Here is a 21,210-nt window from a genome sequence, read left to right as displayed (position 1 = left end):
ACTGACAAGCCACGGCCTTTTCATTAGCTTTTTTAACCATGTACTTCATTCATCCGACGCGAACGTATATTTTGTTTGTTTTTCCTTCGTTGCACGTCACGTACGTATGGGTGCATCGTGGAAGGTGCATCAACACAATTCAGTTTCAATATTATTTTGACGAGTATACCTGTACCTGACCTATGCATAGATGTGAGCGAATATTCGATCGTACAATCACGCAATGATTTCAATTAGCTGCAGCTTTATCGGATTTCATCAGTCGCACCGATATCTCGCGATTGGTGACACATCTTATCAACAATTCTCTGCCAAAATCTAATTAGCATACAGTCAGCGTTGCAGTCAGTAACGTATGTTATACGGGAAATTTGCGGGAAGAATGAGTATTCATACACATGCATGCATTCGGAATTGTAGCATACGTATGCGAATACGTGCTTTCACGTGTATACATATACATTGTATATGGTACCATACGCGAATCAGAATCAGGCGGGAAAAATTTGTTTACAAATGGCGCCGGTTTTGACGGTGCACTTCAACCTCACTTCACTATTGCACGACGATTACGTCGGTAAATTGACGCGTATATTCATTGTATTGCAAAAAAAACAAATATGGAGAGTACAAAAGAAATTGAACTTCAGAAAACTGCGAACAAATTGACTGACGATATACAGAGCATGACAAACTACAAAAATTTATATAATGAAATTCAGGTACGTCGCCTTGTGCCTTGATAGAGGGATTGTATTTGCCGATTGGTTTTTTTGAGAGGAGCTATTGCCTCAGTTAAATCCTCATAAATTTATTTCATCACAACAATTGTTTTTTTACAGAGACTCGTTGCCTCCAGAGCGGTGCGAAAGGAGGACTTTAAGAACACGCTCGTGGATGCTTTGAAGAGCAATGGACTGGAAACAGAACTTCGAAATACAGTATTTCACTGGGCAAGAACACAAGTAAGCTCTGACCTTAGTTTCGGTAAAATTATTTCACTGATATTCTTATTGCACATAATCAGGGCCCTCTGCAACGAGAGCCAGAGCCCCTTATGCCAATGCTGGAAGCGGATCTCAGCTATCTGAAGAGAGCACAAATACAGTGGGAGCGTAGAATTCAAAAATCTTTAAACTCTATGTGCAATGAATTAAATGTTCCTCTCGCTCGAATCAGATTCAATATGGACAAAGACGAGTTGGCTGAGAAATGGGATGAATTGAGCACCTACGATATCGGTAAGCGAGACTTTTGTCCCAATTTTGATTGTTCACTTATCATTTTCGTGAAAAACTACTTGCTAGGTATTTCCTTTTTTCCTTATAGATTTATCACAGTACAGGCCACTGTATGCACCGAAAGATTTCCTGGAAGTTCTGTTTATGGTTCGTGATCCATCGTTTAAAAAACAGCCGTGAGTATCTTGAGCAATCGATGAAGCTAGTTAAATAGCTCTTACAAACGAATATGAAAAAGTAAAATAATTATGATTCTTCAATAAACGTTACGCGGCATGCAACTTCAGAGGGGAACCTAACTGGGAATTCAGTCATATACAGATTCGCGTTAAAACTCTGTCTCAGTTGGTTAGTATTTACCAAGAGAACAATTTTCTGGATGATAATCATCATCAAAAACAATCAGCAAGTTCAATTATTCTCATTCGTTCATTTAATCCAATCTATTTCCTTTATTTATTTTTCATTATTTTGCCAGAGAGCCATGTATCCTGAGCTGTCGCACGGTGTTCCGCTGCTCGGAGTTAACCCACATATGACGGCTATGGGAAACTATCTTAATCTAGAAGCTGAAAGAACGGCACTAGGCGAAAGAGTTCTTGCATCTAATCACGCTCCGATTGCTCAGGAATTTCTTAAACGAGGAGCACCACGAGCTATTCGTGGAAAGCTGTGGTCTCTCGTGCTTGGCTCCATAGTCAAAGATAATGTAGAGTACAAAACGAAAAAGAGTAAAAAACCATTCGATTGAAAAAGTAATTGATGTGTTTTTTCGCATAGGACGAGGAGTACTATGAGGAACTCAAGTCGTTGGTATTGCAGTACGACATAATGGTTGATAAATTGATAATTAAGGTTAATAAACTGTGAACAAACTTTATGTATCGTATTCTTACCTCTAGATTTCGTCTTTTCATCCCTTGAATTCTCTTTATATTTGTAGGATGTTCAATTAACGGCGAGCAACGACGACCAATATTTTGTCTTCGAAGATGTTCTGTACAAGACAATGCTGTGCTTTTCGAGGGACTCCGAAGTCCTAGCGCCGGTTACAACAGACCGAAGTGCTGGTGGCCAAGTGATACATGCGGTCCTCCAGGGAAAACCAGCGACTCTTGAAAATACTCTAGTATTTCCTCCCAGCGGAGTTATACCCTTTCACGGGTTTACAATGTATGGTAAGATTCGTCGAATAGTTTACTTGATCCGCTGTTCATGACAATGTAAAAAGAAAATGAATTTCATATTTTTAGCGACCCCTTTCTGCTACCTGTATGATAATCCATGCACAATGTATTACACCTTCAGAGCATTTTATCTCCGCTACTGGTTTAGACTGCACACTGTTTCCAGTCACGAACAGGGAATAGTGGCACTCTGTCTACTTTTTGAAAGGTTGCTTCAGTGCCACGAGCCACAATTGTGGGCACATTTTAGGAACATTCACATACAGCCGTGAGTCGATGTTAAAAAATTTTGCAACATTCTGAATTACAATTGCAAGTACGATTTTTTCCTTGCCAGAATCAAAGTAGTCTTCAAATGGTTAATGAGAGGATTCAGCGGACATTTACCGCCCGAGCAACTTCTCTACTTGTGGGACTTGATCCTGGGGTACGATTCTTTGGAGATTGTAGCTCTGCTTGCCGTTACCATATTGAGTTTCAGGAAAGAAAATTTAATGCAAGTCAACACGCTTCATAATATTGAGGTATTGATCAGTTTACTGGGTACTTGAAGACTTTGAATATACAACGGGATAATAAATAACAATGTTGAGTAAAAAAATTTCAGGCAGTTCTGGCCGATCTGTCTTCCTTGAAGGTGATGCCCCTACTGCAGTTGGTTCTCTTAAAGGAATGAAGATATTTTTTTGATGTATACATAGTTTAAATTTACGCGATTCTTTTCACCTCCACTTTTTATCTACCTGTACTAATTCGTGAGCGAACTTGAATAAACGTATATTCGAATGTTCCCGCTCGTTTTTCAAATCTCCAACAATCACCAACAATGATCTGAGCAGCCTTCACGTCTTACCGGCTGAGCCTCCTTGACAATTTTGGGATTCCCGTGAGAGGCGCTGTGGTAGGATTAGGCTGCCAGCAGCAAGGGTGGGGCGGGTGAATAACTTGCGAGAAAAGGACAGAGCCGGGTATTCCAAATTCGAGGCTGAAACGAGTGCGAGGAAGACGAAGCTAGCAGTCGAAAAGGGGAGGTTTCTCGTTTCCGGCTGTCAACGACTAGACGCTGTTAACTGCTAGGTGTTTATACGTGTTTTTACTACAAATATTATCGAGGAATAAAGGACACGGTGCGGTTCCACATCTCGCGATCAAGAAAGACGGACGTTCATCTTTTGTCAGTATCAAACGATCTTACGAGGCCCTAAAATTGTATGTATCCGATCATTACCTCGCCTCGAATCACACAAAAGGAATCATTCGACACCGCGTATATTTATCTATCCGACTGCATACCGCGTATCGCTGCTTCTCCGCTATAGCTCGGTTTTAAGGGTGGGGTGTATCTCACCCCCAAAATTAGTCATACAGGCCTTACTTAATTTGCATAAGCGCACACATGCAAACTTTCCAGTCTTTCGTTGTTCGTATTTTTTTTATATAATTTTTTTCTGTATCGTCTTCTCTCTCTCTCACCCTCTCTATCTTTGGTATCCTGTCAATTGATTATCGTTTTCGAACAGTTATTTGTCACAAAACTTTGATTTATGAACTTACCGTAAAAGAGAAACAAAAACGAACTTCAACTCAAAATTCACGTTCGTCCTGATTTTCACCCTGCTGCGAAAACGTCGGAAATTCATGAAAACAGATCGAACAAAATTCTACATAAATTTTCTACAACCCTTGTAGAACGAAATTTATTTATGTATTTATTTACTTATTATTACACATCTTCATTCTTGTCAGAAGCAATAAATTATATTCCTCTGTATCGTCCCTGTAGTTTATATCACTGCTAATCATTTATCAGGGTTGGAACTGAATCATGAATGCAAGAATAAGTGCACTGAATCAGATTTAGCCAATCATCATTGGTAATTTACCAATTGAGGTAACGGCTATTTTTACATTATCTCGTAACATCTATTTCAAAATTTCGCCTTAACAGGTGACACGAAATGAGAGAGAAATATTACAGCGAAGTAGAAAATACTCATGGAATTTTTATTACTCTTTTTTCAGATTACATGAGTTAAGTGAACAATCATTAGGGGAGAACAGAGTAGCGTAAGCAGCGGTTGAAAAAACATGGCTTGGCGATTTAAAGCTTCAAAGTACAAAAATGCTGCGCCGGTTGTGCCGAAGCCTGAGGCCTGCATCAGAGATATTTCCGTCGGATCTTATCAGACCTATGGAAACAATATCGCCGCATCCGCAGCTTTTATGGCATTCAACGTCGACCATAATGGTAAGGCTTCGTTCAGATTCTCTCTTCTAATACATCATATTCGATGCATGTAGATATATCCATGCTCCATTGTCTACCACTGATAACTATATCTTTTGTTTCCGGTATTACGTCTTCTCGTTTATATGTATATCAAGTATTACGTATGAGGCACATGATATCAGCACAGGATACTTCTATCTCTATTGAATTGACATTCTCCAAAATGTCTATGCTCCATACTGTAAAATAAAAATGACAAATGATCACAAATGTCGAAATTTTACATGAGAAATAAACGTTTCAGGATCTAGTCTCGCTGTTCTTCCACTCGACGACTGTGGAAGAAAGAGTAAAACCATGCCTCTGCTCCACGCACACACTGACACTGTCACAGACATGGACTTCTCACCCTTTCATGACGGGCTGCTGGCGACCGGATCACAGGATTGTCTTGTACGCCAAATGTTATTCGTTTAAGAGATGTGAAACCCAAAAGATTTCAATTAGAAAAATCTGCTCTTCTGTTTTTCGGAATCTTTTACATCAGATGAGTCCTTGAGTGGATCCTAACATCAAAAGCAATGAACCATTTCTCATTGTTTTCAACATGTTGCAGGTGAAGCTGTGGCACATTCCCGAAGCCGGGCTTGAAGAATCCCTGTGCAATCCTGAATGCACATTCTCACATAGGCAGAGAAGAGTCGAGGCTGTGCGGTGGCACCCGACCGCCGAGCATCTTCTCACCACAGTTTCCTACACGAACCTTTCACTTTGGGATGTTATCTCTCAGCAGGAATTATTTTGTAAGTCATCGTTACTCTCAATTATTTTTCTAAGCTTCAATAATACGACAGGTTTTTTTTCTTCATTCTTCGTAAAATAAAACCCATTCTGTTCTGTAGCCAACAACGAACATGCAGAAGTGATTCAGTCCCTTAGCTGGAAGCAGGATGGCACGCTGTTGGCAACGTCCTGCAAAGACAAACAGGTCAGAATCATCGATCCTCGATCATCTAGATGTATCGTCAATACATCCCCTAGTCATCAGAGCATTAAAGACTCAAGAATTGTGTGGCTGGGTGACAAGGACAGAATATTGACCACAGGGTTTGATTCTGCCAGACTGCGCCAAGTTTACATCAGAGACCTGAGGAACTTGAGCGAACCAGTTAAAACACTGGAACTCGACTGCAGCACAGGGTGAGCATTCTTATTTCACTGTAATCACAGTTTTAATTATTATAATAAGCTCGTTGACGTAATTCAGTCACAGACTTACACAAGTTTTTAACTTATCAAGTAAGTCGTTCGCTTTTAACAGATCGAAAATTAAGGAACCATATTACATTCGACTTTTTTATGTCGGCGTGTTAATTCGGAAAGTTATCAACCTTTTGCTAATTACAGAATACTCATGCCCCTGTTCGACCCTGACACGAACATGCTTTTCCTAGCTGGGAAAGGTGACACAACAATTTTGTACATGGAGGTAACGGAAAGGGAGCCACATTTAGTCGAGGGTATCAGACACAGCGGAGAACAGACAAAGGGTGGTTGTCTTGTGCCAAAAAGAGCTCTAAACGTAATGCAGGCTGAAGTTAACAGACTCTTGCAGCTGACATCTAACATGGTTATTCCGATAATGTATCAAGTGCCAAGAAAAGTATGTATCAAATTATTCGTTGGAGCTACTTTCTAAATCACGGTCTTGCTTAGAAAACAAAAACGGATGACAAATCATGTGCAATTTTCCATGATTGATACCAATTCGATTCTTTCAGACTTACAGAGATTTTCATGCCGATATATATCCCGATACAGCCGGTTGTGTCGCACAGAATACAGCGGCAGCTTGGATCAAAGGTCACGATGCCCCAGTGCCAAAAATATCGCTTGATCCTTCGAAAAGGGAAAAGGGCGAGGATCCTGTAACGGTACGTTATAAAGTAGACCTCAATTTCCGAGAAAACCTTCGCGATACGCAAGTTGCAATTAAAACAACATTTGGATCTGTATAAATTACGCACATTTTTAATCTGCCGCGCAGAGTTTCATTCGTTCACTAATTATGTTGCGTACATTGTATATATTACTTAATTTATTTCCCCTCCATTTATCTGTATATTTCTTCGGCATCGTCAACTTTATTTTTGCAGCATCATCATTATTATTATTATTATTATTATTATTATCTTAGGCACAAAATTGCATTCTTTTAATCCAAAATGATTCCTGATCCAAAAAATTGTATATAACTCTAGAATAGTAGTAATCAGTCGTTAGATGACATCATGACAATTTGTCCACCAATAGATCACACACACTTGATTCTATTCACCCTTACCTATCCCACTCTGTATATTGTTCATTGTACCTTTGTGCGTGATTGCATTAGAAATTTAAATACTCTTAGGTAATGTCGTTGTGTGAATGGCTTTCTCGTGAAATAGATCTGCGGCTATGGCATGTGGACAATTATCAAGTGAATCGAGTAAAAAATAGTCAAGTAGTTGATAATAGCCAAAATTGGTACATTACATGGCCCCAGAATCTTTAATTTGTGAGAATCGATGAGAATGAAAATACTTGTTGTTTATTTTATTTTATATTGATTTCTTTGTAGTTGAGTTATAATTTATTTTGCCTGTAATATATATGTATATATATTAGAGTGTTTCAAAAAAACCGACTATTTTTTTTTTTCGAGGAACATTGAAAAATCCTTCGAGTGTCCCTCAAAAATGACCTCGGTAAAATATGAGCTCTTAATATTGACATTTAGAGGTGGCGATTCTCAATTTTCTATTTCCCATTTAAATAACATGGGAAAAATTTTTCCAAAATTTCAAATCTTATTGCTCGAAAACGAATCAGTGTGAAGATATAAACAAAACATGTTCTTGTAGGAAATTTTACGCTCTACAAAAAAGATCTGAATAAAGATTTGCGTAAGGTAAGTCGTTTCGGAGTTATCAGGCCTCAAACATCGAACTGTTTGAAATAATGATGTTCTTAATTTATAAATGCTACAAAACTGACTCATATCGTTGATTAATGAAATTTATTAATTAAAATTTCATTGGAAGTCTATAGTTTTAATTTTAAAATCAATAATATTGTGTATTTAAGTGATATGAGTCAGTTTTGTAGCATTTATAAATTAATAACATCATTATTTGAAACGGTTCGATGTTTGAGGCCTGATAACTCCGAAACGACGTATCTTACGCAAATCTTTATTCAGATCTTTTTTGTAGAGCGTAAAATTTCCTACAAGAATATGTTTTGTTTATATCTTCACACTGATTCGTTTTCGAGCAATAAGATTTGAAATTTTGGAAAAATTTTTTCCCATGTTATTTAAATGGGAAATAGAAAATTGAGAATCGCCACCTCTAAATATCAATATTAAGAGCTCATATTTTACCGAGGTCATTTTTGAGGGACACTCGGAAGATTTTTCAATGTTCTTCAAAAAAAAAAAAAATAATCGGTTTTTTTGAAACACTCTAATATATATGTATGTATTTTTTATCTTTTTTTCACTATTTTTGTATACATACATATATATATCATACATTATATGCATACATACACATGTGTTTCTTTAACGTTTTTTCAGATTGCCGAATCTTTATATTTATTTGTAATTTATGTATTTAGCCGTCATCTATCCCTGTTTTGCAATGCATCTGTCGTAACTGACTGTTGATGTCTGTAGATCCGTGTTGTTTTGCGTAAGTAAAAATGAAAATTTTTGAAATATTCGTGTACTTGTGTATTTGTTAGATCCTAATTTTTTCTTTTTTTTTTTCTAACGAGAGAGTGAATTTCATGCAGTAATAACGATCATCTTGCTTAATTCATGCAAATGTGCAATAAGACTCCAGTAGCATAGTAGATAGTCATGTAATATTCTAATGTACATACTATAAATTTTACACCATAATTAATTAATTGGTTAGTTACCAATGTCGCTTGATTTATCATCGCTGTCTAAGATTTTGGTTTCTCTGTGGTTTTCGGCTGTTAAAATATGAGAACAATAACATAGTAGAATATTTGTAGTTTGAAGTGCACAAGTTGTTGCTCATAGATTAGGATAGACTGCAAAATTTGTATTCTGAGGCAAGATATTTCATTATGGAACTTGCCGTACCTTTAGGTACACAAAGGAAACTTAACAACGCTGAAAGAAAATCATCAAGAAATACAAGTAGAACAGCCAAAGTCCAGCAAGACTATTACCATCACAGCGCCAAAGGGCTACTCCAAATTACAGTCCGTCGTGCAAGAAAATGACAAAAAAATTGATCTCGATATAAGACAGTGCGAAGAGATAATACAGAGCGAAATCGAGGATGAAGAGTCAAAGATACAAAACGGCAGCCAAACTATACCCCCAAAACCACTGCCTAGAGCATCAAGAGCTAACAGTATTTCCGAGGAAGATCCAAAGCCGGTCGCTAGGCCTCGGACAACGCCAAATCCTGGATGCGTAGTTACGCCAGTAAATCCTAATGCTGTTGGAGGATATAAGGTCAGATTTAGCCGAATGATTGTTTCCGAAAAGTGGTTCGATCCTTTGTATTGCAAATTGTATCTAGGAAAACATTCAAAGGTTGAGAATCTATTATTTTTAACCCACTCAAATAGGTGTGTTTATTCGATAAAGAAATAGAACCGTTATGATAATCATAATTGCTTTTACGCCTTGGTATGTGAAAATCATCACCAAAAAGTCGCTTTTTTTTCCCATTTCTATGCATCGCCAATGAAATTATTGTATTTTCTTGTCCTCTTTTTTTATTCTCTGATAACGGCGTCACAGCAATACGTATAGTGTTAGCATATTATATATAGTTTATAAAAAAAGTGTGTGTTTGTTACTATGTGCGTGTGAGTTATGTTTATTGTTTTCAATCCTTCCACCCATCCACCTTCCATATCATTGTTTATACCCTTCAATGCTTTTATACATTTTTTTTTTTATATCTTCTTGTCGGTATCATTTATTTCATTATATCGATATTCACCGTTGATTTGACATTGGATAAAATCAACACACTTCTTTTTTATCACAGCCACGCCTTGGGCCAAAACCATTCCAAGCGAAATCCGGAAGCCAAGAGTTCTCCTTTGACAAAGTCTTCTCTGTTCCGGTGGCCCCAAACACTGAGAGCAACGGTCATCCAACTGATACCAGTTGTTCAGCGGACAGCAATACCGAAGCTGACAAATCTCCGACGTCTGAAACTGAGCAGGTGAAAGAGTCGGAAAATGGTAAAAGCGACAGCAGTTCAATGGAAGAAGATGCCAATTCCAGCGACTCTGGTTACAAACCAAAAACTCCGAGTACAGCAGAGAGGCGTAAATTATTTGAAACCAAAGTTAAGGACGAGTCACCGGAGAACGAAGAGTCGGGCAACTTTGAGCGTGGTAACGTCAACAGAAATTCCATCGCAGAAAGACGGAGGCTATACGAAAGTCGTTCAGTTTCTGTTACCGACGGTAACTTGGCCGAAAAGGCTATGGGCTCTCCGACCCCTCTAAGAAGGCGGGATTCTTTTAAGGCTAAGAGCGACGTGATCAAAGAAGACGAAGTCAAAAAGATCATCCCGGTGTTGAGACAGCAGAGCATGGATCCTCGGCTCGAGAAACCTGAGCCCGTAACGACACCAACACCCAAACGAACTTCCACTGTCTTCGGTGAGTTTATATTTTGTGTCGAAAACTATGTTAGAATTGGATTATCGAAAGCAAGTAAAATATTTTTTACCTTTCAGGTCGAGTATCAAAATTCAGGCATCTGAAAGGAACCCCTGGTCACAAATCGACTCACATCGAGAACATAAGAAACATCAGTCGACAAATATCTGGAGAATGCGACGGCTTTCATGGTAAATTAAATCCACCTGCATTGTTTAGAATGAACTGCCAGGGAATGTTCTCGTGACGTTTGTTATCTTTAATGTCTAGCTAATCCTGACCGAGTTGCTGTTCCGTTGAGTGGACCGGGTGGCAAAATAGCAGTTCTGGAACTCAAGAAAACAGGTCGATTGGCAGATGGAGTAATGCCAGCACTTGTTCACGGCGCAACAGTAATGGACTTTCAATGGGATCCTTTCAACAATCAACAACTTGCCGTCGGTGAGATATGCTTACGTTTTCGACAACTACTGGTTCTCAGATTTATTTAGTCAACTAACAATAACTTCCTGTATCGAAATTTGTCCAGCATGTGATGACGGAATGATAAGGTTGTGGGAGATTCCTCCGACCGGGCTTGAAGAGCCAACGAACGAGCCGCGCTCAACGATCGAAGCTCACGCGGACAAAATCTACTTGATCAAGTTTCACCCTCTGGCTTCGAATGTTCTCGCGTCAGCCTCGTACGATATGACTGTGAAAATTTGGGACCTGACTCCCCTTCAGTCTGGCGAATCTGCAGTTGCCAAAATAACTCTGACCGGTCACACGGACCAAATATTCAGCCTGGCTTGGTCGCCGTGCGGACAGTATTTAGCCAGTGCCTGCAAAGACGGTAAACTGCGTGTTTATAAACCGAGGGATGGAGATACTCCGATCAGAGAAGGCAAAGGACCGGTCGGAACAAGAGGCGCTAGAGTCGTATGGGCCCTGGACGGAAGATTTCTGGTAGTCATGGGCTTTGACAAGTAGGTGAACTTGTACATCGTATCGACAGTTGCAGCAACTCTGCTACACGGAAAAAAATTATTTATTAGACCTGCAAAATTTAGTGATAGAGAATTTGAGCTGGTGAAACAAGAATTTTTACTTCGGTAGCAAAAACTTTGCACCCACAGCCCAGCGGACTTCCCAATGTAGCAAACCCATTCGTTAAACTTGCAAAATTTCAGTTGTTGCAACAAATTTTCTTGCTATCTATAGATTAACACTGAAATTTTTTAGGCAACTGAATTATTTTAGACAGTGTATATTTTTCAAATATCTTTTGTTCCAGTTCTTATTTTTACTACGTTACAATGATTATTTTCCAGGGTCTCTGAAAGACAGATAATCGTCTTTAAGGCGGACAATCTAAATTCACCGCTGAATACAGTCGGTCTCGATGTATCACCCGCCATATTGATGCCGTATTACGACGAGGACAGTTCTACTCTGTTTTTAACTGGTCGAGTGAGTAGAACGTGTATATTCTTGTTGATTATCATGACACTAGGGTTTAGCAGGCGACGAAACTGTGTGAATTCATTTCATCATTCTTCAGGGCGATTCAACGATATACGCTTTCGAGGTAACGGAAGAAGCTCCTTACTGTTGCCCACTGAGTCACCATCGTTGCGCAAGTTTACATCAAGGATTGTCGTTCCTGCCTAAAAATCGATGCGATGTGACGATAGTCGAGTTTGCAGCTGCTCTTAGACTAACCAACAATACAATAGAGCCTCTTAGTTTCACTGTGCCTCGTATAAAGGTAAAATCCGGTACACCCGTGTTCTTACTCTAACGAAAAGTACCATCAGACACACTGTCTTTACGATTGCCTTAACATCTTTGCACCATGTACAGAGCGAGTTGTTCCAAGACGACTTATTTCCTCCTACAAGAGTCACGTGGAGTCCGACAGTCAGTGCAGCTGAATGGTTCGGCAAAGCGAACAAACAAGCGCCCAGAATCAGTCTGAAACCGCCAGGAATGGACAGCTGTGAGTAGCGTTGTTCAATTGAAATTATTCTAGGAACAAGGCCCTGCTTCTACACCATGTAAGACGATCACTGCTATTTACTCGGACTCTTCTTTTCTCACATGCTTTACCACAAAATAGTGACCGAAAGTCAGGGACAAGGCGTTGTCACTGCTCCGGTATCTGCGAAGCAGTCAACAGCCTCTACAACACCATTTGTCGGAGCGACGCAACCGTTCAACAGACTGGGATGGAATCCAGATCTGGCTGGTCAGACAAAGGCAAAACAGGAAGAGGTATGTATCAGATTTATTATATGTATAGTTGATCAAATTACGCATGTTATCAGTTGTTGGGAGAATTTCGTTGTAGTTTAACTGATTAATTTTGTTCAAAATCTTGTTCGCTGTACTGATTTATATTTTGTGTGTATCCCAGTTAATTCAAGGATAGCCTTCTCACTTTCTCCCTCTCTCTTTTTTTTCTCAGTTTTCTTTTCTAGCCATTAATCACGTGTAGTACAAATTCACTTTTACAAATCTTGCGTGAAGCAGAATTTTTTCTCTGTAAAATATCTGAGTATAAATATATCAGTGAGGGAAGTATATCACATATCGTTATCTGACCTAGTGATAGAAAAAAAATTTGAAAAAACTATAGAACTTTACAATTGCACACATTCTTAACGTATCTTCATCGCTTAGCAATTTTTCTTGAATTTAAATTCCGATGAAATATGTGTTAAAATTAAAAAAAGGCGGTTGTATTTCATTAGCATTGCGTGTGAAATGTGTTATGGTAGATTCAAAAGTCAGTGAGCAACGTTATGGGAGATATTGTACACCGTTCTTTGGAGCAAGATCACATGGAAGGAGTCGACGAACGCGAATGGGTAGGTTCTTTTTTATAAAAGCCTTTATTTAAAATTATCAACATTATTGGCAATATAGTTGTCATCATTTTTATCACTTGACATAGAATTTTTATATTATTTTTGTTCTTACCTATGATCTATTCCTAACTGGATGTAAACTGATTCATAGTTTTATTTGCTATGCTGTGCACTGTTGTTTCTTCATTTAATGTATAATTGCGTAGTTTCATTGGATGAATTGAATTGTTTGATTACCTGAAGCGTTGGAGTGTCATCTATTTTTCTTTCCTCTTTTTGTACATGAGCTTGTCTAAATATCAATTTGTGAAGTCTCTCTCCTTTCTTTTTCATTGTTGATTCACAAGCGTACATATTTATTAAGCTACACATTTGTTGTGTAAGTACCTTACAAGCCGATACATTTGTCGTGTGCTTTTATTTTTCAGGACGAGTGAATGTGACACGCTCGAGACAAAGTGGTAGGTAACTTAAAATAAGAGTAAGAGGAATGTAAGGGATAAAAAACGCACTCATAAAGTAATGTCGCAGTAGAGGGAAAAAAAATAACATCAACAATAATAATAATTGAACTGATGTTTCATCAAGATTCGCACAATTGGTGTAGCTGATTCACGCAGCAATTATAATAATACATACATACATACATGTTAATAATCAAATCGACAACGCCGATGAATGTGTGGAAATTATGTCGCGTATGCATGTTCTAGATTAAAAAATTTAAATTCCCTAACAGCTTTTGTTCTCGCTAGATACTCCCGAGCCATAAATGACATATATTTCCCAACTTCTAACGGTGATTTATATGGATTCGATATATATATATATATATATATATATGTGTACAGGGTGGGGCATTTAAAGTGAGCAGGGCGACTTTCTCACAAACGAAGCAAAATCTCAAAAAAAGATTCAAACGAGAGCTGTAGGGTTTGGAAGGGGACGGAACACAGCTCGTTCGAATTTTTATTAAGCGGATGCGCCAAGGAGATATGAAGGTCAGCTTTGGTTTTTTAAAAGGGATGGTGTATTTTTTATTTTTAAAATGAACAGAGTATTCAATTTCGAGTATAAAAGTATAAGTACACCAGTTTCCTAAAATTGACACTCAATAGGATATTTCAAAAATAAGAAAAAGATAGATGTCCGTTCTCCACTTTACGCGCAATAAAATTACAATTTTATCAAAGCAAATGTTTGAAATGATGGCCATTAACTTCTATACACTTCGATTCCTTTTTTTCGTTGCGACACTTCCGGTTTCTGAAAACAACCGTATGACTCGATTTAAAGTTCTGCGGGATGGTTGACGTCTTTCGGGGTATCTTTCTCCGTATAAATTACAAGCTGCACTAGCGTTTTTATGCGTTTCGTCATAAATGTAAATCATGTCAATCTTCTCGGCAACCGTATACCGATCCATTTTTCAAAAATAATAATCACGATAATAGGAGTTCTGAATGTTACTACTGAGGAAATTTCTACGACGTGATGTGAATACTCTCAATAACGATCATTGAATAACATTTGACTACAACTTTGTGTTTTGACCGATAACTCTTGATTCGATTTTCAAAGGTAGCATGAAGCATCTAATGCCTGAAAAAGTTGTTTACATCACACAAATCTTAGAGCCATTGTTTTTCCCGCGTAAAGTAAAAAGTTGATATCGAATCAAAAGTTACCAGTCAAAACACAAAGTTGTAAACGAATGTTATTCCTCGATGTTGTTCGTCGTTATATCTTTTTCTTGTTTGTGAAATATCCTATTGAGTGTCAATTTTAGGAAACTGGTGTACTTATACGTTTATATTCCAAATAGAATACTCTTTTCATTTTCAAAATAAAAAATACACCATCTCATTTTAAAAACCAAAGCTGACCTTTGTACCTCCATTACGCATCCACTTAATAAAAATTCGAGCACGCTATGTTCCGTCCCCGTCAAAACCCTACAGCTCTCGTCTGAAACGTTTTTTGAGATTTTGTTTCGTTTTCGAAAAAATCACCCTGGTCACTTTAAATGCCCCACCCTGTGTATATCTAATATACGTAAATGTTTTTCATTTCATACTTAATATTTTCTTATCCGCGTCACTCGTGACTCTGATCAAACCAGTATTTTTTTCTTTCTTTTTTTTTGTGCCAATCAATCATTTTCCTTGGACATCAATTTATATTAAATACTTACTGACACAGTATTGATGTACTGTTGGAAGAAATAATTCTTAGAGATATTCATATCAGTTACTACATTGTCGTATCGTTAGAAATATGTATTCTATGATTTGCAATTAACGAATAGAAAAAAATTTGAAAAAGCAAGAATAAAAATACGAAAGATATGAAGGAAGAGAAAGGTGCTATAAGTATCCAATTCCAAATTTAAAGTCCGGTGTTGTTTTTATATTTTCATTTTTGCTTGAAAACTTTAGTTTTCTTTCTTTACTCTTTTTTGCTTTGTACATTGAACGGTGTGTAATCGATACTTGCAAATGTCCAAGGTATTAGCGAATTATAATTGTAAATTCTTTGACAAATGACTAAGTTTATGGCATTATACTATACACATGACAATTAACAACATGGCAGTAATTATGTTCTTTTTTCACTCAGCATTTGAAGATGCGTGATTGTAGCTCTAGTCCGGGGTGGTTTTAGTTCTAATTTTACTTGAATTTTCTTTTTTTGTCGCTAGTATTGTATTATTAGTATAATTATACATAACTAAAATTGAATAACTAGTTTAGGATTATCGAAGGCTATGCTAAATATATATACCATAAGAGAATTCAGTGGACATAAGTAGTAACATACGGTTCAAAGGTTTCGGAATGAAATATGAATTTCATTCAAGGTCTGAATATGAAGGTGAAAAAAAAACAAACAAAGAAAATATAACGCATCTAGCTTTAAGATTAATATTGCTCACCGATTGCAGAAACTGACCAATACTATGCTATATTAAAAGAAGTAGAAAAAACGTCGAAAACATAAAAAAAAAAAAAACATTAACAGTTTTCTTCAACGTTACTTGAAATTTTCTGTTGAAAATGATAATTTAAAGACAAACTGTTAATGCCAGACTGCGGATTGCGAGCCAAAGTATTTCAATGGGAGAACGAATTTTTTATACTAAATTTTACATCTACTAATTAATATCGTTATTCTTTTTTTTCTCCCTTATTTGTCTTCAATTATCAATCGCTCGAATTTTTTTTTTCTACTTTTCCTTCTCAGAGTTGCCTGAAATTACACATTCCATGACAGATCATTAGTTTATTATCCTAGATAAAGGTCTTGAATGAAGCCGATTTAAATTTCACAATGATAAATTAACATCGGCTGCCATTAACAATGGAATGAATTGAAACAATCAAGTTGAGAATAAAGATAAAATGTAATTATACGTGACATTCGATGTTATACACATGGCAGACGGTCGACGGTTATGAAAAAAATTCAACGAATAGCACGGAGTTCGCGTGTAATGAGTTTTTATATAGCATACATAAAAATAACTGAAAGCAAAAAACAAGAAAATAAAAAACCAAAAAAATACGTATATTATGCACCAAGTATTATACTAAATACATATAAGTATACCTAATACAGCATTTCATACGGTATATTCTGGGTACGTAATAAGACTCGATTAATAATAATTAAACTAATGGTTAAAAAATAACTACACAAAATAAATAAATACATATAAGCCTCCTCAAGGCTTTGAAACTTAAAACTTAAAGTAGCCTAGGTAATGATACACAATACATACATACATACATACGTATATACATACATACATACATACATACACACATAAATACATGATACATAATAAACACGATAAGAATTTCCATTTTATACTTTTGTGCATTTGATACATATGTGATTAATGTGAATTCATTTTTCATACGTTTTTCACGTTATGCAAAGCGATGGGAAAAAAAAACTTACAGTTTTTCGGCATCTGCCAATGTATTTATGATTAGCAAAAAAAAAAAAACCGTATCTGCAACGTAATACGTTTTATAATTATGTAGTGTATATATATATATACAATATATGCAGGCACGTATATATATACATATACTGTGAACAGTATGTAATAATTTATTATACACGGTGCTATGTCCCTCCCTGTGGTAGATCTTGATGATTAACAGTAAGTCACAAATGAAAATTATTATGTAATCAAACTTTTCTGCACATCTAAAAATTCATTGTCCATTTTTTTTCTTGCTGTACTTACGCGAGTGATAAATGCACTTAAGTTTACGACTGAAGAATGATGAAAAATCATTATTAAATAATCATTTCATATGCGATTTACTGATGATAACACGCCGCCAACGGGCACATAGTATATACATATGTAACATCAAATATTTGAAAGACCAACAAAGGTGCCAAAAAAACGTCATTTAACTTTGTAAGAGAGAAAAAGTTAAAACACCATTGAAAATTTAACAAACGAAAGAAAAATCAGCTCAACTTTTAAAAGCCATTCCAATCGATGATATTATTATACATATTTACAAACAGCTTTATATTGAGATTCGCATTCAGTTGCATACATTTCGTTCTTAAGAGAAAATGTGTTTACAAAAAAAAAAAAAAAAAACCAAAAAAAAAAAAAACCATAAAGAAGAAAAACTAGCTCGTTAAATTGTAAAAAGGTGAAAATCAACATGAAATTATTAGCCCAAATTATGTAAAGTTATTATACATTTAGAGACGAGCAGAAATTGCTGGGGATGCAGATGATTATTAATAATGAAATTGTTTTGGCATTAACTGCTTATTTGTGTCGGATGTTCCCCGCTTACGAGTCGTACAAAGTGTAAATCCTTTTCGATTTCTGCACCCCTTGCGTCCATATTATTAGCTAAACTTTATTTAATTGCAATAGCATCAAAATATATAACAAATTTAGATTGGTTGTGACAGGAATGATATTAAGATATTTTAATATTATTTTTCTATCACGTTAGCCTATTTCTATAATCATTATTTTACTGTGATTCATTCATTCATTCATTAATTCACTTTCTTTTTCTTCTTTTCCGTTGCTTTCATTACTATTTATGAACAATTTAGATCCAAGCGATTAAATTTCCAATGAGATACAGCAATGCAGTGTTATTCCCAACACAGAATTTCAAATTTTATTGATGTAACACTATAAAAAAATGAATATCATTATTTCTAAATTTGCTGTTAGAAAAAAGGAACGAATGATACTTTGTACTAAAACTTTCCTTTGGTATTCTGTGCTGCGAATGGCATCCGTCGTGTATACTGTAATTTGTCGTGTAGTGATGTACCTTTGTATCGACCTTGTATCTTTAAATGTATTTCATCTATAAAACATTTCTACCGAATGCCTTCAGGTCCCACGTTACAAAGTAGCACCCATGTTCGAGGATCCCTTCAATCCATCGATTTGTTGCCATTTCCAGTGAGCGTCTCAGGGTGAAATTTTGAAATGTGCAATCATGAGAGTTTATTTCACCTTGTCAAGTAAGTCAACATCCTTTTTCCCCCGCAAGGTATTTTCGTCTCCTGCTATATTGTATCTACATACCTATCTGGATGCAAAGAGTGTGGGGTAATAAAATTGAATAAAAAAAATCAATAATGCAGTATGTAGGAAAGCATTGATATTGTTATTATCATTTTTATTGAAAATCAATTTCAACTTTCAATATTTACAAATCAGTAATATATTATCATTTAGTTTTTTCTTTCTTTAAAAATTCAAAAAGAAAGAAAAAGAAAACGGAAAAATGTGTAGATTATCGGAATCAACTGCACTGGTTGCCCACTCTGTCTCGTGGTATGAGCCTCAGTTCGGAGCCGTGTTTCAAAAAGACATTGCCTAAAAAAATCATTAATCATCACTACGCGTGTGAGTGAAAAAAAAAGTGTAAAAAATTTTTTAGAACTAAGTTTTACCCGCTGTCTGTTGCGGATTGATTCCTACACCGTCGTCAGTGATGATTGCTGACGTAGCTGGCGCTACCTTGAATTCTTCAGCAGCAAATTTAAGTACTGCGGTAAACGGTGTGTTGTCTGGAACGCTGAGTCTGTAAAAAAGCAAGGAATTTTTTGTTTTTCTCTACAGTTAATCAAAGGTGCGCTTTAAATAATTTGGGTTTATCTCGCAACATGATTTAATGCAATTAGGAATGATTGTCAAGAGATAAGAAATGAATGTTCGAAAGTTAAGGTATTACGTAAAAAAAGTTTAATAGTATCTTTGAAAAAATGATTTGTACACATGTTAAACACACAGCATTTTACACGTAATATAACTATACAGTATTCAACCAGCTGATACCTAGTTTACTGTTGTAAGGTCGATCAATCGTCATGGTTGTATATTCTGCCAAACGTTGGGCATTGGATCATTTTTAGCAAAGTTTAGCGTCTTATTGACGTATCGACGAATTGTAGAAGGACCACTTAGAAAAATTTTCATAAAACTCACAAGGTCGTTGTGTTTAAACAGATTTTTAGACACCCAAGATTCGCCATCGTGCGTCATATTTCTACCAAAATAAAATATAGCATCTACGAAGCTGGTTCGAAAACCCAAGTCTTCGATGAGGATTTTGTAAAATAGTTCCTCTTCGAGATCTAAAAAACTCAGAGTGAATTCTACATCGTACGCGTTTAATTTCGACACAAAACAATTCCTGAGTATCTTTTTGACACTGTTTGTCTCAGTTAGTTCCAAAAAAATCCTAACGAGCTTAGGCATGAAACCATCTTTCAACATTCTCTCGACGCATTCTGAGACCTCTGTCTGTTTACCCTGACCTGTTACATCCTCCCACGATTGAATCATAGCGTCATCGTCGAAATTCGAAATATCTATACCCAATTCCTGTAACAAATCTATCACAGCATTGTTGGAAACTGACTGGATTAATAATTGTTCAATAAATTGAGCGAGTCTGGGCTTTCCGCATGACTGTATGTACAGATTTATCAACTGATCGACTACAGCCGTTGAAACAACAGTGCTTTTCATGTAAACTTCAAGGAGTTTGTCGCAGGCTTTTTTTAGAATTGAACACGGGTAAAAGTAATTGCGATTTTCGCTCTTCCACCAGTCCCTCAAATGGTTCTCAAATATGTCTAGCTTGTTTTCTTTCTCTGCTTCGACTATCGTGGCCTCTACGAACAGTGCATAGCTAAATATTTGTGACACGCTTTCGATATTAGCCTGCGCCGCAAGACTCCGGCTTTCTATTATGGTCAAGTACCTATCGATCGCTTTCAATATCTGTATAAACTGAGTCTCTGACACGTTATTTTGGCAGCTCATCGTTAGTAGGAAAAACTTTATTTCTGTATTCATAGGCCAAATTCCGTCGCTCTTTGGAGAGTAAATGCCTCCGCATCATCTGTTCAACAAAACGAAATAAAAACAGATTTTTTTTCTCAAAATTAACAGTCTGAATAGGGTGTCTGTAATGAATATAGATATAATTCTCCAGTCTCTCCTTTGTTTACAAATTACATTTTATACTCACACTTTGAAAGGTAGCTTGGGATCAGACGTGAGAGTAATCTTGAACGTTACTTTTGATCTGAAATCATTCGTAATTTCAAATTACATTCAATTCAATCTTTCATTATGATCTGTCATTTCATTTCCTGAAACAGATGTTTGTCAGCGCGTGTGACCAGCTTTGTCAATTATTAGAATTGTCAAAGTCGAATCAAACGAAATTTAGCAATAAGAGTCATGCGATTTTATGACAACGACATAAAATATACTCACGCCATGGTTAAGGAGGCCCTTTACTATGCCAACTAGAATTGAAGAAATTAATGTCCTATGTATGGGAATAACCTCAAAGGAAATAGAAGCGACACAATTGTGTGTGACCCGAAGTTGGCTGAATTATTACATCCGATTGCGAGAGATCGAGATATCGATATATAGTTCGACGAAAATCAGTCTAAAGATC

At 36.5% G+C, this 21,210-nt stretch overlaps 3 protein-coding genes across 8 annotated transcripts; 2 read left to right on the top strand and 1 right to left on the bottom strand.

Annotated features, from left to right (window-relative positions):
- Positions 1 to 8: 8 nt before the first annotated feature.
- On the top strand, positions 9 to 3,193 carry LOC124303171 (TBC1 domain family member 19). Of its 2 annotated transcripts, none has more exons than XM_046760062.1 (11): positions 9 to 100; positions 843 to 965; positions 1,028 to 1,241; positions 1,330 to 1,417; positions 1,529 to 1,589; positions 1,720 to 1,950; positions 2,022 to 2,096; positions 2,185 to 2,419; positions 2,495 to 2,696; positions 2,766 to 2,952; positions 3,036 to 3,193. In XM_046760062.1, the coding sequence occupies exons 3-11, from the start codon at positions 1,058 to 1,060 to the stop codon at positions 3,102 to 3,104; spliced, it is 1,332 nt and encodes a 443-aa protein (XP_046616018.1). In that variant the 5' UTR covers positions 9 to 100; positions 843 to 965; positions 1,028 to 1,057; the 3' UTR covers positions 3,105 to 3,193. The 2 variants fall into 2 exon arrangements, with proteins under 2 accessions (XP_046616018.1, XP_046616017.1); XM_046760061.1 differs by lacking the exon at positions 9 to 100 and adding an exon at positions 432 to 722.
- A 157-nt stretch (positions 3,194 to 3,350) lies between these two features.
- On the top strand, positions 3,351 to 17,903 carry LOC124303166 (coronin-7). Of its 5 annotated transcripts, none has more exons than XM_046760053.1 (18): positions 3,352 to 3,505; positions 4,451 to 4,676; positions 4,963 to 5,111; positions 5,275 to 5,461; positions 5,561 to 5,858; positions 6,066 to 6,321; positions 6,440 to 6,592; positions 8,824 to 9,198; positions 9,743 to 10,367; positions 10,445 to 10,558; positions 10,638 to 10,808; positions 10,897 to 11,335; positions 11,681 to 11,819; positions 11,911 to 12,117; positions 12,213 to 12,348; positions 12,469 to 12,623; positions 13,130 to 13,219; positions 13,648 to 17,903. In XM_046760053.1, the coding sequence occupies exons 2-18, from the start codon at positions 4,517 to 4,519 to the stop codon at positions 13,654 to 13,656; spliced, it is 3,663 nt and encodes a 1,220-aa protein (XP_046616009.1). In that variant the 5' UTR covers positions 3,352 to 3,505; positions 4,451 to 4,516; the 3' UTR covers positions 13,657 to 17,903. The 5 variants fall into 5 exon arrangements, with proteins under 5 accessions (XP_046616010.1, XP_046616009.1, XP_046616008.1 ...); XM_046760052.1 differs by having other exon boundaries at positions 3,352 to 3,602; XM_046760051.1 differs by having other exon boundaries at positions 3,352 to 3,637.
- A 986-nt stretch (positions 17,904 to 18,889) lies between these two features.
- LOC124303165 (ubiquitin-fold modifier 1) lies at positions 18,890 to 21,165 on the bottom strand. The gene is made up of 4 exons (XM_046760050.1): positions 21,021 to 21,165; positions 20,770 to 20,826; positions 19,184 to 19,314; positions 18,890 to 19,106 (listed from the first exon to the last, which is right to left on the bottom strand). Exons 1-4 carry the CDS (start codon positions 21,023 to 21,025, stop codon positions 19,033 to 19,035), a joined length of 267 nt encoding a protein of 88 aa, XP_046616006.1. The 5' UTR covers positions 21,026 to 21,165; the 3' UTR covers positions 18,890 to 19,032.
- Between the last annotated feature and the right edge of the window lie 45 nt (positions 21,166 to 21,210).

This window comes from Neodiprion virginianus, chromosome 4 (genome assembly GCF_021901495.1).
Source record: "Neodiprion virginianus isolate iyNeoVirg1 chromosome 4, iyNeoVirg1.1, whole genome shotgun sequence".
NCBI classification, from domain to species: domain Eukaryota; kingdom Metazoa; phylum Arthropoda; class Insecta; order Hymenoptera; family Diprionidae; genus Neodiprion; species Neodiprion virginianus.
Note: the sequence above shows the minus strand (reverse complement) of the source record. Positions and strands in the feature narration are given on the sequence as shown.

Bases quoted from the DNA above. Each gene is read 5' to 3' on its own strand.
- LOC124303171 (XM_046760061.1), top strand. From the start codon at position 621: ATGGAGAGTACAAAAGAAATTGAACTTCAGAAAACTGCGAACAAATTG. The intron at 723-842 runs GTACGTCGCCTT...GTTTTTTTACAG, and splicing joins ATTTATATAATGAAATTCAG to AGACTCGTTGCCTCCAGAGC. The intron at 1,951-2,021 runs GTAGAGTACAAA...TTTTTCGCATAG, and splicing joins GCTCCATAGTCAAAGATAAT to GACGAGGAGTACTATGAGGA.
- LOC124303166 (XM_046760053.1), top strand. From the start codon at position 4,517: ATGGCTTGGCGATTTAAAGCTTCAAAGTACAAAAATGCTGCGCCGGTT. The intron at 9,199-9,742 runs GTCAGATTTAGC...TTTTTATCACAG, and splicing joins ATGCTGTTGGAGGATATAAG to CCACGCCTTGGGCCAAAACC. The intron at 12,118-12,212 runs GTAAAATCCGGT...CACCATGTACAG, and splicing joins TCACTGTGCCTCGTATAAAG to AGCGAGTTGTTCCAAGACGA.
- LOC124303165 (XM_046760050.1), bottom strand. The intron at 19,315-20,769 runs GTGAGTATAAAA...GCTTTTTTACAG, and splicing joins CCCAAGCTACCTTTCAAAGT to ACTCAGCGTTCCAGACAACA. The intron at 19,107-19,183 runs GTAAAACTTAGT...TGATTTTTTTAG, and splicing joins CAATCCGCAACAGACAGCGG to GCAATGTCTTTTTGAAACAC.